General features: G+C 40.9%; 1 protein-coding gene across 1 annotated transcript in view; it reads right to left on the minus strand.

The window, feature by feature from the left end:
* Positions 1–17,694, minus strand: part of dnm1a (dynamin 1a) — a 120,777-nt gene that overhangs the window by 61,192 nt on the left and 41,891 nt on the right. The window contains 6 exon segments of the mRNA XM_034192027.1: positions 4,581–4,597; positions 4,600–4,717; positions 11,640–11,711; positions 13,841–13,976; positions 14,058–14,200; positions 14,310–14,470. Of these exon segments, the coding sequence (XP_034047918.1) occupies positions 4,581–4,597; positions 4,600–4,717; positions 11,640–11,711; positions 13,841–13,976; positions 14,058–14,200; positions 14,310–14,470 (647 nt within the window).

A 17,694-nucleotide genomic window follows, 5' to 3' on the forward strand; every position in this document is an offset into this window, starting at 1 on the left:
TTTTTCTCTAATAGTTAAAATTTTGTTAGCAAAGAAAGTCATGAAGTCATTACTAGTTAAAGTTAATGGAATACTCAGCTCAATAGAGCTCTGACTCTTTGTCAGCCTGGCTACAGTGCTGAAAAGAAACCTGGGGTTGTTCTTATTTTCTTCAATTAGTGATGAGTAGAAAGATGTCCTAGCTTTACGGAGGGCTTTTTTATAGAGCAACAGACTCTATTTTTCCAGCTAGTGAAGATCTTCGAATTAGTGAACGCCATTTCCTCTCCACTTACGGGTTATCCTCTTTAAAGCTACGAGTTTGTGAGTTATACCATGGAGTCAGACACTTCTGATTTAAAGCTCTCGTTTTCAGAGGAGCTACAGCATCCAAAGTTGTCTTCATGGGATTAAACTATTGACGAATACTCTATCTCCCTTACAGAGTTTAGGTAGCTACTCTGCACTGTGTTGGTATATGGCATTAGAGAACATAAAGAAGAATCATATCCTTAACCTAGTTTACAGCGCGTTCTGAAGACTTCTAGTGTAATGAAACTTATTCCCCCACTGCTGGTAGTCCATCAGAGTAAATGTAATGTTATTAAGAAATGATCAGACAGAAGGGAGTTTTCAGGGGAATCTGTTAAGTCTTCTATTTCCATACCATAAGTCAGAACAAGATCTAAGATATGATTAAAGTGGTGGGTGGACTCAGTTACTTTTGAGCAAAGCCAATAGAGTCTAATAATAGATTAAATGCAGTGTTGAGGCTGTCATTCTCACATCTGTGTGGATGTTAAAATCGCCCACTATAATTATCTTGATCTGAGCTAAGCACTAAGTCAGACAAAAGGGTCTGAAAATTCACAGAGAAACTCACGTAACGACCAGGTGGACGATAATAATAACAAAAAAACTGGTTTTTGGGACTCCAAGTTGGATGGACAAGACTAAGAGACAAGCTTTCAAATGAATTAAAGCTCTGTCGGGGTTTTGGATTAATTAATAAGCTGGAATGGAAGATTGCTGGCTAATCCTCCACCCCGGCCTGTGCTACAGAGCATTCTGACAGGTAGGTGACCTCAGGGGTGTTGACTCATTTAAACTACATATTCATCCTGCTGTAACCAGGTTTCTGTAAGGCAGAATAAATCAATATGTTGATCATTATTATCATTTACTAACAGGGACTTAGAAGAGAGAGACCTAATGTTTAATAGACCACATTTAACTGTTTTAGTCTGTGGTGCAGTTAAGGTGCTATATTATTTTTTCTTTTTGAATTTTTATGCGTAAATAGATTTTTGCTGGTTATTGGTGGTCTGGGAGCAGGCACCGTCTCTACGGGGATGGGGTAATGAGGGGATGGCAGGGGGAGAGAAGCTGCAGAGAGGTGTGTAAGACTACAACTCGCTTCCTGTCCCAACCCTGGATAGTCACGGTTTGGAGGATTTAAGAAAATTGGCCAGATTCTAGAAATGAGAGCTGCTCCATCCAAAGTGGGGATGGATGCCGTCTCTCCTAACAAGACCAGGTTTTCCCCAGAAGCTTTGCCAATTATCTATGAAGCCCACCTCATTTTTTGGACACCACTCAGACAGCCAGCAATTCAAGGAGAACATGCGGCTAAACATGTCACTCCCGGTCCGATTGGGGACCGGGAGTGATATATGATATTGATATGATATATGATATATGATATTATGTAATATTAAATTATATGCCCTTTTAATTTGGGGATGAAGAAGATGATAATATTTATTATTTTTGAGTTATTGTGTTAACAGTCCAGAGGTGATGGGCTCATTCATTTATCTACTTATTCATTCACTCACTGCATTTTACAGGGTACATTCATTTTCTGCCCTTTAACTGGATCCGAATGAAGTGGAAAGGAACATCCCAAGGTTTTCCTAAAATAATGCTATTTCATTTTAATAAAAGAGAGAGAGATTGTTTTGAAGCCTTCAACTTGGTCAGCAGCGGAAAACAATCATAGATGAAAGTTCTGTCAAATTAAACAGTGCCGCCGCTGTAACAGTTAGGAACAGAAGCACTGTTACCTGATTGGGACGAGGACCATTTCACAATTTTCCCATTTTGTGAATTATGGCAATACTGAAAAAGTGCGAAAGCCATGAAAAAATAAGGCAAAGCAAGTCAAAAATTTAGATATGGTTTCCAATGACCAATCAGGTAAAAGCAACATAATGTGCACAACTGGAAAAATGCACTGCTACCTGTGCCCCCCCCCCCCCCCCCCCAAAAAAAAAAAAAAACAAACAAAACAAACCACACAGTTGGGGCAGCAGGCGTGTTTTGATTTAGGTCCACATGCAATGCAGAGGAAGGGAGCAGGGGAGGTACAGGAAGGAGGCGAGGAACACTTCAAACTGACTCCTTCAAGGGATTTATCCAAATTCCTGCGTAATGCCAGTGGCAGCATTTTAAAATTGCTCAACGTGAAGCTAAAGTAAAACCATTAGGATATGCAAAGGAGGAAGCAACCAACATTAGAAGCCCACAGCGTGGCGAAGACAAAAAAGAGAGAAAGAAAGCGAGAAATAAAGAGATGCTCGCGGTACATCAGTGAATGAGTGGAGCTGGCACAATCCCACCTGAAAACAACACTCACTCTACTAACGACACATCACAGAAAAAATATGATTCCCAAAAATAAGATAAATAAATAAATAATCAAAGTTCTATCAAATTAAACGATGAGATCAACAAATGAGGTCAAAGTAAATAATCCGCATGCAGGCTTACGTTTAAATCAAATAACCAACAGTCATCAGATTATAAAGCCAATAATTAACAGCAGACAACTGACAAAGAAAATTTATCAAATAACCGTAGCACGATTAAGATCTCTGTAAGGACAGACCGATATTTTTTTGGCTGGTGTTTATAGAAATGTTGTTAAATAAAATTCTATTTCGCCTTTGACTGAGCATGAAAGTTATTAAATTGATAAGTAATGTTTATATTGCTGTTTACATCAACCCTTATTTTGGGAATTCAGCTAATTTATCAAAGAGCAACTTGTTTACATTAAGTCTTAGTACAAGTTATGCTTTGACATGTTTTAAAAATTGTATATATCCACACGCCTACATGTCTGTGTAAAGCCTTTGTATGCTTTCAATTTTTGTAATAATTTTTTTAGGGTAATGTTGTTTTGTGTTTTCATAATAATAATAATGGGATCATTCTGTGAAACTCAGCCCTTCATTGTCATTCAAACTATAATCACTCAGTGGGAGGACAGCCAGGCTAAGGTAAGTGGCTAACTCCATAATCTGTGGTTTAAAATTTTTTTTCTTTAAATTTACTGAGGAAAACATGCAAACTTTTATATCCATAGGGACCCTCTCTGTGCTGTCGGACACTTCTTTTGCCTGTTCACTGGCAATAAGAAGTAGCTTACTGAGTGTGTTATTAGCTTTCCCCGTGACACTACATTAAGTAGACAGTTAGGCTGTGACAGTGTTTATGTTCTAAATCAACAATGTGCTGAATAATTCTATTTTTGTCTACGAGGGAAAAGATGACACCCAAAATGTCTATAAATAAAGCCCAGGTGTAAAATCCCAAAGTCCCTACAATAGATTTTAGATCTACTTTTACCTCATCTAATGCTTTCTTGTGATAGATGGCAGGAATGTGCCAGCTTTATGCCTGACCACACATCATTTTTAGATTAACTAAAACATGGGTGCTGTAATGAGTGCATGTGCATTTGTTACTGAAGGAAAATGGCTACTGGATGAGAAAATGGCAACTATGGTGCATTGCACCCCACACTACACAGGTCAAAAGATAGGGCCCCCAAAAATCCTGATTATTCTGCCAATCAGGGTGAAGAAGAAGTCAGCAGGTCAAAGAGCCTTTTCGTATCGTGCACCCACCCTGTGGAACAGTCTTCCTGCGACCGTGAGGCAGTCTGAGTCTGTCGACATTTTTAAGTCAAGACTCAAAACCTATTTTTATTCTCTTTCTTATGGATAGTTTTTATTTTTATTTGTTTTATTCTTTTACTTCTGTTTTTATTTATGTATCTGAATTTTTTATTCATTTTTAATTATTTATTCAATTTTATGTTGACTTGTTTTATGTAATGCACCTTGAGATGGCTTTTGCTGTGATTGGTGCATTATAGCTAATTAAATTAAATTAATTAAATTAATCACAAGTCAGAATTAAACTCCAATTTGTGACATACGTTTACATATTTTTTCACCTCTTGTCAGGGATAGAGGGGGAAACTTACAGCTGTTATTAGTGTCAAACAGTAATTAAGGAGACCATAGTGCAAAAAGAAATCAAGCATTGTTACACAGTCACACGAAAAGCGAGAATAGAAACAAATGGTGTCATCTACCAAGTTCTTATTTGATTAATTTTAATGTATTAAAATCATAATGATTTAAATGACAGCAAAGCAATTTCGTTTTTAAGTGTTAGATGTACAAAATGAACGCACTTGTTCTCAGTTTCTAAAAAAAAAAAGATAAGAAAAATACCAGCCATCGTCTACTCGTACCAGTGCGATTAACATAAATAGCAACGTGACTCAATTCTCTTTATCGCTTTACCTTTTGGCTACACTTTGTATGGTGGAGATGAGTTCACTCACTACCATATCTATAAACTTCAGTGTGGGCTCCTTCAGCTTTTGAATCAGCTTTTTCACTATGGCCTCAAAGGCCAAGTCAGGGGTGAAGAGCCCGTCCTGCAGGGACAGGGAGGTGGCTCCGGTGAGAAGATTTTAAAAAAAGAACAAAGTAAGAGAGAAGAGAAAAGCTACCTCAAATGAAGCGATAAAAGAAGAGACAGGGATGAAGTTTTTAAAAAATAAAGAAGGGAGAGGGCAGGAGTGAAAACAAATGATGAGGGAAAGACGCGGCAATGAAGAGTAGAAGGAGAATTAACAGATTAAAGCTACAGTGTGTATGATTAGTGCCATCTAGTGGTGAGGTTGTGGTTCCTTTATGCCGGTGTCACACAGGATTTTCTTTCCCTTCACACTTCTGCGTCTTTAATGGCGGAGATTTATTCGCTTGCCTTGAATTGTGATAAGCAACATGTACAAAAATGACAGTCCCTAAACCTGTTAACCAGCACAAGCAACCAGTAGGGGAGCAACCACTGACGCTTCTTCTCTTCTTTTTTTATTCAGTCTGATGTCTATAAAGCAAAAATGTGAAAGGCAGAGTAAGTATGTCCCTTTTGGGCTACTACACTAAAAAAATGGCTCTTTGGATGAACTCAGTTCAATTATGTGCAGGATTTCCATCTAAAAAATATATGTAATCCAAACTAAATGAAATTAAATTATCTTGCATAATTTGAATTGGGATTACATATATTTATTAGATGGAAATCCTGCTCATAATTGAATTGAGTTCATCCAATGCATCAGTGTTTTTGATGCATTGCCGTGCAACATGGAGGGCCTACATGAGGGGACCCACTCCTACGTACACGTGAAGGGCTCATTCTAAGTCCACAAAAATACATCGATTCATGATTGCAAGTTGTTACACACTAATGAGCAGATGGGTATGAATGCTAATTCCATATGCGGTAATAAATGCCCCTAAATCTGACACACTGTAGCTTTACAGATGAAAAAAATCTGTGAGGTGCAGAAGGAAGAAAATGCAAGAGAGACTTTTGCTTTTTCAACTGGAAAACATACAGAGGAATAGAAGACGAGAGAGAGCGAGAGAGACAGAGATCCACCAGCCAAAAAACTCCAAGCAGCACGCTATGCGACTGCAGCTGTGCACCACCACGCTCATCCAAGACGTCCTCTCTCCCCCGTTCCTCATTATCCTCTAACTCACAGCAGGAGGTTAATCACAGCGTTTATTACTCCAATGTGTCCGGCCTACAGCTGAAACAGTTCGGTTCGACTCGGATAAAACCTCACTGCTCATTCTCTTGGCTCCGGTTGGAGAGTCTGTAGCTCAGAGTGCCGTCCCAGATGGGTTTTGGCCTTCATAGCTCCTGTGTGCTGCAGGTGCACAGCTACAATCTCACATGCACGCATGAAGGTTTGGATGCTGAGGTCATCCTACATGGGTGCCAGTCATTCCTAATAACAGACACTGATCTGTGCTTTGAAACAAGGGTAGAGCAAGAACCAGAACACTGTGATTAAACAGCAGAACTGTGAAACACCCACGAAAAGTGCAAAACTGATTTATGGCCAAATGAGGTGCAGTGTTCATTTAATCCGAAATGTAATAAAATATTACTACCAGTTTTTGAAGCTGTGCAAAAAACATGTGCAAGTAAAGAATTAGTCATGTTTGCATGTCAGCAAAAACATGGCAAACTTGCAGCGCTGAAGACTGACATAAAGCAAATATTTGTCATTGGGCATCATTTATATGTGTACAACAATCATGTGCTCGCATTTTCCCTCCTATTAACTGGAATTTATAACGAAAGTGTGATGGGAATGCCTGCACCAAAGATAAATATGTAGATTATTAAAGTATTATTTAAGTTCACATATTAATGTGTACAAAAACAATAAAATAGTTAATTATTTACGTTCACAAAGTCCAATATGAATATTCAGAATCAGAATCGAATTTATTACCAAGCAGGTTCTCACATACAAGGAATTTGATCTGGTGTCATTGGTGCATAAGCAACAATAATAAAAAGAAAAGGAAAAAATAGTTCTGAAAGAAGTAAAGGAGTCAAACAGACAAATGGGCAAAACTATGTTCACTGTTGAATAAATATAACATAGTGGAATGGGGCTGTGCAAAGGCATACAAATGTACAGTACGTTTCAGTGCAGGGATGATCAATCTGTACTTTTTGGGAGTAAATGGGGTCTCTGGCATTATTTATACATCTAGTTGTGGATGGAAAAAGCTGTTTTTGTGTTTTGAGGTTTTGATCCTGATGGACCTCAGCAGCCTGCCAGAAGGGAGGGTGACAAAAAGTTTTTGGCCGCTATCTTCCTTGCTCACCTCAGGGCCCTGGGCTGCAAGACTGACATAAAGCAAACATTTGCTTACAAATAAGAATATTTCAATTTCAATTTATTTTCATTTATATAGCGCCAAATCACAAGGTTGCCTCAAGGCAAATTAAAAGAATTCATTAAAATAGTAAAAAGCACAGAAACATAATATGCCAGTATGCTAGCCAGCATATATGAATATTTTTATTGATTTATTTTATTTTTTTGTGTGCTGTCAGTCATCACTATTATTTTCTTAGTTCAGTTGTGTTTGTTTATTGGTTTGTTTGTTTGTGATTCCAGATCCAAGATCACCAAATGAAACACATTTCTGTTTTCATTTCCTCACTTTTCAGTTTCACATTCGTGTAGTGCACGTTGCATTTTTTTTTTTTCATTTTTCACTTCTGTGTTCTCCGCTCTGTGACAGAACAGATGCGTCTTTTGAGTGACACATAGCCAGATTGTATATATAAATGAGTTTTTAAGGGTGTGTTTATGTCCACTCATGGAAAAAGCTGGGAGTAGACAGTAGGCTTGTGCATTTCCATAACCACAAAGACTTAAGAAGAAAAGCATGATAAACACAACTTTATAACTCTGGTGTAAAAACATCCAAATGTAAATTTTTCACAGTTGGATAGAAAGTGTTTCACTCAACAGTGCTTGCACTGTTCAAACAGAGCAACAAATCCTGCTTTTACTCTTGTACTGACAACCATATTTTGATGACCGCTCAGCTTCCTCACCATTTTTTTTTTTTTTTTTTTTTTTTTTTTTTTTGCAATACATCTCTTCATGATCAGCCTGTCTGAAGCAGGTGGTTAAACCATTCAGCAATCCCACCCTGTGCCTCCAGGGGTCGCCCTCACTGTCTATAATCAACGAGGGCTGGAGATAGTCAGGTGGTGGTGATAGAAAAAAGGATGTAACCAGTGGAGGGACCTTTGTAGATAAAGGATCAAAATAAAGAAAATGTGCTATAGTGTTCAGCTTTTGTTTTTTTTTTCTTTTCTTTTCTTTTTTTTTTAACCTTTTGGTACACTGCTAACCGTAATGACTAGCTCAGAATGACCATGTCCACACATTTGGGGCAAGGCTCTTTAATCTTCCCAATCTGCCTTTTCACAATGGTCTCAAAGGCCATGTCCGGGGTGAAGAGGCCAGTTCTCTGCCCATCAGAGAGAGAACCAACCATTGGACCCAAAAAAAAAACAAACAAAAAAAAAAAACAGAGAGAGAGAAAGAGCGGAAAGATGGCAAAATGGAAAGAAAGCAAGAGGGAGGGAAGAGGGTTGGGTAAAGAGAGAGTGTTAATTGTAAAGAAACAGCCTCAAAGAGAAAATGAGAGGGAAAACAAATGGAACTACAAACACAATTAGAACTTTTGTGTAAAATAATCAGGAGGACATCATTTCTGTTTATCTTTAACATAACTAGAAACAAATCAGACATTTTCCAGCCATTTTTCCCCTCAAGTTTTTGTTGCGTTACTACACACTGGTTAGTGCCGATCCGTTACACGGCAAAAGAGTTAAAATCTGAGTTCAGTTTTTCAAAGACTGAATTTTAACATGTTCGTGTTGAGCCTTGCAAAGTGTTTGTTGGAGCTGAACATGTTAGTGTTGGCTGAATGCTTTGAAAGTGTCATTTTAACACCGGCCCAAGAGCTGCATAACAAATGAGGAAAAAAGGATTTTTGTGGCGTGTTTTGCGAGTTTATGATGATGTTGCTACGACAGCTCAGTTGATTATAACTGGAAGGTTGTGGATTCAAACTCAACCTGGTGGTGTCTTTGTGTGTGGTGTTGTCATAATTAGTGCCCCAAACAATTAAATTTAAACACCAAATAGTGTTAAAGGACTTAAAGTGCTGACGATCACACTACTGTGTGTAAAACATTAACATTTAACTGTTGAATTTTTAACACTTTGAGTGTTGTTAAATTACCTCTAAAATGTGTGGCTTTAGAAAAACATCTTCAAAGTGCTAAAATTAACTCTGTCAGAGTTGATTTTATCTCTCAGAGCTGATTAACACTCTGGAAAAGTTTTGAATGTTTAATTCTTTAGATAGTGTTAATTTCCTGCTGGAAACTGTGGTGCTATATGACATTAAAAAATTGTTTAGATCAACTCTGCCATAGTTGATTTAATTGTTGAAAGTTGATTTTCCACTGTGTAGAAGGATGAACAGAAGAATTATTAAAAAACAAACATTCATTTATTTCTTTATTTATTTTTATTCATTCATTATTTACTTATTATTATTTAAATGTAAACAAAAAACAACTTTACCAATAAAGACACCAGCTAAAAAAAATATTGTGACGTGCAATCACAAAAGTAATATTATGGACACTGACATACCTATTAAACATCACTGCATACACTAAAACATCCACAATGATCAGCTACCTAGTCATCGAAAATTGATTTATTATTATTATTATTATTATTATTATTATTACTTTGGTTGATTTTAACATCATTTTGGGTTAAAGTGACAAAAAACAAACTTTAAAAAAAATTAAACAAGAGTGTCTAATTTTCATTTGGTGAGTCACCAAGGCAAAATTATTTTCCAAACATCAAAATAATTTTTAATTTCCAGAAAGTGTTTCTTTTGAAATTTGCAAAAGGCTCAACACAAGAAAAACAAGGCAAATTTGAAGGAGTCGCCTGTTGCAGATATTTTAATAACCTATATATGTCATACATGCCAGGCAGGAGGTAATTATAAATGTAATATATACAGTGCATCCATAAAGTATTCACAGCGCTTCACTTTTTCCACATTTTGTTATGTGACAGACTTATTCCAAAATGGAATAAATCCCCCCCCCCCCAAAAAAAAAAAAAAAAATTCTACTCACAACACCCCATAATGACAACATGAAAAAAGTTTTTTTTTTTTTGCAAATTCATTAAAAGTAAAAAACTAAGGAATCACAGATACATAAGTATTCATACCCCCTTTGCTCAATACTGCTCAATTCTTCTTGAATATGAAGCCACACATTTGCCTCACCTATCTTTGGTCAGTTTTGCCCATTGCTCTTTGCAGCACCTCTCAAGCTCCATCAGTTGAATGCGGAGCGCCGGTGCACAGCCATTTTCAGATCTCTTCAGAGATGTTCAATTGGCCTCGAGACAATCCTGTCTTGGAGGGTCTACAGACAATTGCTTTGACTTCACACTTGGTTGTGCTCTGACATGCCAACCCAGTCTCATGGCATGTCGTGATTCAGCAGCACGAAATATACATTAATCTATTGGTTCGTGATATTGTGCCTCATTTTCATCACGGCAGTACTAATTCATTGTAATTCATTCCGTGATGGCTGCACGAAATTAAAAGTGAAGTGGGGGGGGGGAGGGGGGTTAGGGTAGGAGTAGGGTTAGTAATAGTGAGTTTAAAAAAAAAACCCTGTCATGAAAATTTGAATCATTTTGTGACGGGAGCACGGAAAAAAAAACTTGAGACTAGGCTGGACGTGCACTGTCAACTGTGGGACCTTGTATGTAGACAGGTGTGTGTCTTTCCAAATCATGTCCAATCAACTGAACTTACTCCAGGTGGACTCCAATTAAGCTGTATCAACATCTCAAGGATGATCAGTGGAAACAGGATGCACCTGAGCTCAATTTTGAGATTCATGGCAAAGGCTGTGAATAGTTATGTACAAGTGATTTCTTAGTTCTTTGTTTTTTGGAGGTTTTTTTTAAATTTGCAAAATCTCAAAAACACTTTTTTTTCACATTGTCAGTATGGGGTATTGTGGGCAGAATTTTGAGGGAAAAAATTAATTTCATCCATTTTGGAATAAGGATGTAACATATCAAAATGTGGAAAAAGTGAAGCACTGTACATTACTAAGTGTAACTCAAATTTATATATATATATATATATATATATATATATATATATATATATATATATATATATATATATATATAATATATATATATATATATAATGTTTAATTTTATAATTTGTATTTTATACACACTCTAGATAATGTTAGAGCTACATTACAAAAAAGGTACTTTTTTTCAATGGCAAATAAGATGTAATTCAACCACAAACTGCTTAAAATACTTCGGTAAGCAAAACAAACACATAAACCAATAATGTTCTAGCCGTCAAGGAAGTAAATTACTTTTTTGGTTCCTGTTTTGATTTTCCACACAAGCAGATGACCACACATAAATTCTGCTTCACCCTGCATGTTGTTGCTGGCTCTTTGAAACAAAATTTAAAGTATATCTTGGCACCAAGTTTAGATTTTTGACCTCATTGGATAAAGCCGTGCAAATGCCAATGTGAGTCACAGCTGCAGATCGGACAAGAGATCAGTGCGAGCAAATGCACGTGTCTCAGATCAAATATGCACGCGCTCAGGATTTCACCAACCAGACACATTTTGGTCAAACGGACCACACAATGGCATGAATTCAGAAACGAATGAAGCGATTATCATCTAAAACGCAGTCACCCATCTGATGCCAAATCCCCTTGTTCTAAGAATCACTCAAAGCGCGATTTAAGATTTTGGCCATTAGATGGGCGAAGGCATTTAGATGCACTCTGGCCAACAGAGGCAACAGGGATGGAAAGAAAGAGGGAGGTAGAGAGGAAGTGAAGGGAAGATGGAGGACAGACGTGCCTGATGCCGTGAATGTTCTTGATGGCGTAGCTGATCTCCTTGCGGAGCTCTTTCTCGTCAAACTCCATCTGAAAAAGAGACAAACAAACACATAACAGTGTGTTTCATGTCACGTATGGTCACTTTTGTTCTCCGGTTTTCATCTGTCGACATATCGCTGTATTATTTACGGCTGCAGTGACACATTCCTCTCCACTTACCCCAATAAAGTTTCCTCTTTACTCCTAAGCTTCTGTTGCAAAGATATACAGCAGAAATGAGAACTGACATCTAATGTATCTGACAGATGCTGGGGATTTCTGTGCTGCGATCCAAGCTTGTGGTTAGGAAATGGCCTGCTCTGACTTCTTAGTGGGAAACCAACAGGACATTTTTCCGTACTCAGTTATATATCCGCAGAGGAGAAGAAAGGTAAGGGTTGAGTGCTCGAGCAAATTGGACAGAAGTTAAAAAAAAGGACTGGAAGATGAGAGAACATTGTAATCGATGAAAACTGTAATTTACACATTTATTAAAGTTGACGCACAAATCAACTGTGGCGCAGGCATTCAAACAGGTTGACCATAAAAAAAAAGAGATGGCGGTTCAATCCCTGAATACTGTTACTCAACCTGGTGCAGTCCAACTTGGTATTGGACCCAATCCAGGATAAATAGGAGGGATTGAGTCAGCAATCCAAATCTGCATTGACGTGATGTAGGACTGCTGGCTTTCAAGCAAATCCTAATGCTATGCACGCTATGAACACGACCTTTTCAGTTGCATTGTGGGAATTCTTCAGGGCACTATAAGTACATAAATGTAAGTTAGCATGCAGGTTTTTCAGATAATGTAGAGCCCTTTAAAGCAAACCGAGTGAGATTTCAGAGGCATCGTTTCTCTCTTTTGGTGGTTTTGAAGTGGGTGGGGCTTATCAATGACCTCAGTTCACAGAGCCAGACAGAAAACCTAGAGGTGGACTCATCGCGTGACTATGTACCACCAAAGAGGCAGCGCCACCATAACCAATCAGTCAATGCGCACTGCAAGCACACAATGTTGGGTGATGTCGAAACTGACTCAACCAGTTTATGTACCTGTATGTCGCTGTACTGATTTATTAATTTGGCCCTGTGGTCTATGTGTGCCTCTGTACCACCGTGAAAATGTAATTGTGACTTACGGTACCATCTCAGAGCTGTCCCAAGAACATTCTGTCTCCAAATTGTCAATTCAAGATAAGAACAGAGGTTGAAAACTGTGGCTTCAGTGAGTAAAAGTCCAACGTGTATTGCATCTAACTGTGCATCTAAAACAGGTGATTTCAGTGACTAGCTCACCCATCTACCCGCTTGAAGAGTTGAACTAACTGGAATTAGCTGGTTTAAGTAGGTGGCTGCAACAAATATATGGCTGGATTTTTACTCACTAAAGTGGGGATTTTCCACTCCTGGATCAGAAAATACGTTTTTTTTTTTTTACGATCCGCGTTGGCAAAACAGTGATACCAGGGTATTGCTTTTGCTGGTGTGTCTGTGCATCTGTGGACATGATAACTTTAACACAGGTGGACAAATTTCTTTCAAACATTGTGGGAACATCAGCTGGATAGATATCTAGAGGTGAATAGATTTTGAGGTAGTTTGGTCAAACGTTAAGGAAAATGTGGTCTGAAAAACATTTTTTTTTTTTTTGGTATATTTCAAAAACCGACAAGCCTAGATAGATGATGTAAAACATATATTGATCACCAAAATATTTTTGATTGATTGGTATGAATGACTTTATAATGAGGTCACACAGAAATCATATGATGAAGTCATACAGAGTCAAAAACACCATTATGTATATTTACTTCTATATTTATATTGTGGCATATGTAGAGTACAAAGGGTATGCCTCAGTCCTCTAATGCCTTTGGTTTAGTTTTATGATTCACCAAGATAAATTTATATTTTGTTTCATTATTGAGTTTGGAAACACGTCTTCCCCAGTCAGTGATGGAAGATGGCTATATGTATGTAGTTTTGCAAAACCACCATCTTGTTCTTCTATCTGGCTCTAAGTATCAAACCCAGTGTGTTAAATAGCAGTGTGTTGTAGTTTTATAGGGTCATATGAATGTGAGGAACTGCTGATGTGAACCGTCAACTTGAGAACTACCAACCAACAAAAACATGAATGAGAAATGTATTATTATTTTTGCTCTGGCGCAGACCTTGACAAGTTCAAAGGGGAAGCGTTCATGGAAGATGCGGTTGATCCTGGCGCCTCCTGAGAGCTCAGCCGTGTCGATCTGATCCCCGGAGCCCTCTATGCACTTCTCAAAATCCACAGAGAACTGCTGCACCATCCTGCAAGGAGACACACACACACACACACATCTGTCTCTGTCTCTCTGTTCTTGCGTCTGTTTGTCTGTCTCTCCCACTCACTGAAGCAGAGCCTTGGTTTTGCGAGAGGGATCATCAGGTCTGAAGTTCTTATACTCCTCTACCTCCTTCTCTATGGAGAGAAGCTGGCTCTGCAGCTTGGCCCGCAGACCTGGCAGTGTGTCCCGGATGTGATTGGTCAGTTGCTGCATGGGGTCACATAAAAAAAATGCAGTTAAAATCATGTTGAATGTTTAACTTTGGAATATCTGTCTCTTTATCCCTGAGAACTCAATCTCTTGCTCTTTTCCACACCTGATTGAGGACTTTCTGGAGGTAAGGTGTGCCCATGCGGTCGGCCAGATGCCGATACGCGGGGTGGGTGAGGAAGAACTTCCTCTCTGCAGCCATAGCAGCAGTGATATCCTTCTTGCCGTCAATATCCTTCTGGCTCCTGTTCACCACACCAATGTAACCTGAACACATCAGAACAGGATGAAACATTGTGAGATTTACAGGAAGCCACATCCTAGTCTTTTATCTCCTGGGTAACCTGGGTGGAAAAGGGTGCTCAACTGGTTCATCTCATGCAGCTATGATCAATGATCTACTTGTACACTTTGATGCTTTGTGCACACATCAGTTTCCACACCAGAAAACCTCTCACGAGTGCGCCATCGAAATAGCAATGCACCAGTTTCCAGCACACACCAGTCTTAACGGTAAAGACACACGACAACCTGATTGGGTTACTGTATTGTTCAGAATGCAAGACTGTTTTCTTGGAAATACTCATACATCTGAAAACGTGGGGTCATCTGATATTTCAGGTCTACACCTTTACATCATACACATCTGCAACAGTAGGTGGCACTAAATTCCTGTGAAACAAGTGTGCTTCCAGGAGGCCGAAGTGAGCCGCCCCTGTAACTAGCATGAAGACACACAGTCTCTGTCTCAAGTCAGAGTCTGCACCCTTCTAAGGTCAATAAATAAATAAACTCTTCAAGCTTCAGCTGTGCAGATGCAGCAGAAGCCAGAATAAACTGATCTGAAATGAGACGCTCTAGCATTTTTCTGTTGCATCCTTACGATTCCCCAACCCCGTCTCCTGTTGCCTGGAAACCTTGACAGTTGCACATGCCAAGATAGTGTAGTGGACATAACCTGCAGTTTAGTAATTGTTTTTCAGTACTAAACCATTTTGTCTTAAGCAAAAATAAATAAATAAAAACAGTGACTAGTGGAATTGTTTGAGCCATGAAGGATCCACCTGTCTTATCCTTCATTTGTGGGAAAGAAGCACAAGCAGCCTTTAAAATGGGACAGCCTAGTCACGCAGCGTATGATGTAAAAGGGACCACGAATACAGCCTTTGAAGTGAGCAGCTGCTGAATTGGGACACAGCCACAGTGATCATTCTGAACAGAATGCAGCTCGAGCGCTGGGTACATTAACCAGCAACTGTGAAGTTACGATGGAAATTTTAAGCTTGTGATAGTAAATTCAGCAAAGTCATCAATCAACTCTCAAGCAACCATGAACCATGTTAGAAGACAGTGAGAACAAAAGAAAAACAGCTTAAAAATTTTACCAGTCAGAAAATCTTAAAAGTAGCAGTGGGTCAGTATGTTGGGAAGGTGTCGTAGCACGGACCCACAACAGGGGGCGCAAATGAACGGACAATGAGTAAGCCAAAAGGTAACAATTTAATGTTGTGACAACACACAACTAAACACACAAAATTTGTAAAGCCAATTAACACCAGGTGACGTGTGGGCAGGCTCGAAGAAAGAAGACCCCGACGAGAGAGAAGCTGCGTCCCACACGGCCTCCACCACCAACGGTCTGAAGAACACCGGAGCCGCCAAGTCCCGTATCCCCAGGTGACCTCTGTCTTCGGCTGTCGACCCTGGTACTGCTGGCAGAAAGCAGAGACAAGATGAATGAGTGTAAGTCCGCACACTCAGTGGTCCACGGTCTGTACACAGTTAGGAGGGGGAACCTCCACCTCCAAATCACACACTCGTGCAGCTCTTGATTAACCACTTATCTGTTTAGAGAGTGAGGCGCAGTCATCGTAGTCACACCAAATGCCAAAATCCCAGATAAGGCAACAACCACAGGACAATGACTGCAAATGAGATCTAGATTAGTACACAACGTGTCAGTCAGCAGAGAAATTACCTCTTGGTAGTCGATTTCTCGGCGGGGAGGTGGAGTTGCAGTCCGGCTTAAGTAGTGGTGTAGATGAGTGACAGCTGGTGTGATGAGTGACAGCTGTCACTTCCTCTGGGTCTGGCGCCCTCTCGTGCTTGGAGCCCGCACTCCAAGCAGGGCGCCCTCTGGTGGTAGTGAGCCAGCAGTACCTCCTCTTCAGCGGCCCACATAACAGGACCCCCCCCTCACCGGGCGCCTCCTGGCGCCCGACCTGGCTTGTCCGGGTGTCTTCTGTAGAAATCGGCCAGGAGGGCCGGGTCCAGGATGAAGCTCCTCTTCACCCAGGAGCATTCCTCAGGTCCATACCCCTCCCAGTCCACCAGATATTGGAACCCCCGGCCCTTACGACGGACGTCCAGGAGCCTGCGGACTGTCCAAGCAGGCTCCCCATCGATGAGCCGGGCAGGAGGCGGCGTAGGTCCAGGTGCACAGAGGGGCGAGGTGTGGTGTGGCTTGATACGGGACACGTGGAATACAGGGTGGATCCGCAGTGAAGCTGGGAGTTGGAGCTTCACTGCGGCCGGGTTGATGATCTTGAGGATCGTGAATGGTCCGATGTATCTGTCCTTTAACTTGGGAGAGTCCACACAGAGGGGGATGTCCTTTGTTGAAAGCCACACCCCCTGCCCGGGCTGGTATGTGGGGGCCGGGGAACGTCGGCGGTCCGCATGGGTCTTAGCCCTCGTCCGGGCCTTTAACAGGGCAGAGCGGGCGGTCCGCCACACCCGGTGGCACCTCCTGAGGTGGGCCTGGACCGAGGGCACACCGACCTCTCCCTCCACCAGCGGGAACAATGGGGGCTGGAACCCCAAACATGCCTCAAAAGGGGAGAGGCCGGTAGCAGACGAAACTTGGCTGTTGTGGGCATACTCGATCCAGGCCAGATGGTGACTCCAGGCCACCGGATGTGCGGAGGTGACACACCGAAGGGCCTGCTCCAACTCCTGGTTGGCCCGCTCTGCCTGGCCGTTGGTCTGGGGGTGGTACCCGGACGAGAGACTCACGGTGGCCCCCAGCTCCTTGCAGAAACTCTTCCGCACCTGTGAAGAGAACTGGGGACCACGATCTGATACAACGTCCGATGGTATCCCATGCAGCCGCATGACGTGGTGAACCAGGAGGTCTGCCGTCTCCTGGGCCGTCGGGAGCTTCGGGAGGGCCACGAAGTGGGCCGCCTTGGAGAACCGGTCCACTATCGTGAGAATCACGGTGTTGCCCTGGGACAGCGGGAGGCCCGTGATGAAATCCAGGCCGATGTGAGACCAGGGGCGATGAGGCACTGGCAGGGGTTGGAGGAGGCCCGTCGTCCTCCGATGGTCTGCCTTGCCCCTGGCGCAGATGGTACAGGCCTGGATGTAGTCCCGGACGTCGGTTTCCAGGGACGCCCACCAGAAGCGCTGCTGGACTACTGCCAAGGTCCTACGCACTCCGGGATGACAGGAGAGCTTGGACCCGTGACAGAAGTCCAATACGGCAGCTC

This window comes from Thalassophryne amazonica, chromosome 17 (assembly GCF_902500255.1).
Source record: "Thalassophryne amazonica chromosome 17, fThaAma1.1, whole genome shotgun sequence".
NCBI classification, from domain to species: Eukaryota; Metazoa; Chordata; class Actinopteri; order Batrachoidiformes; family Batrachoididae; genus Thalassophryne; species Thalassophryne amazonica.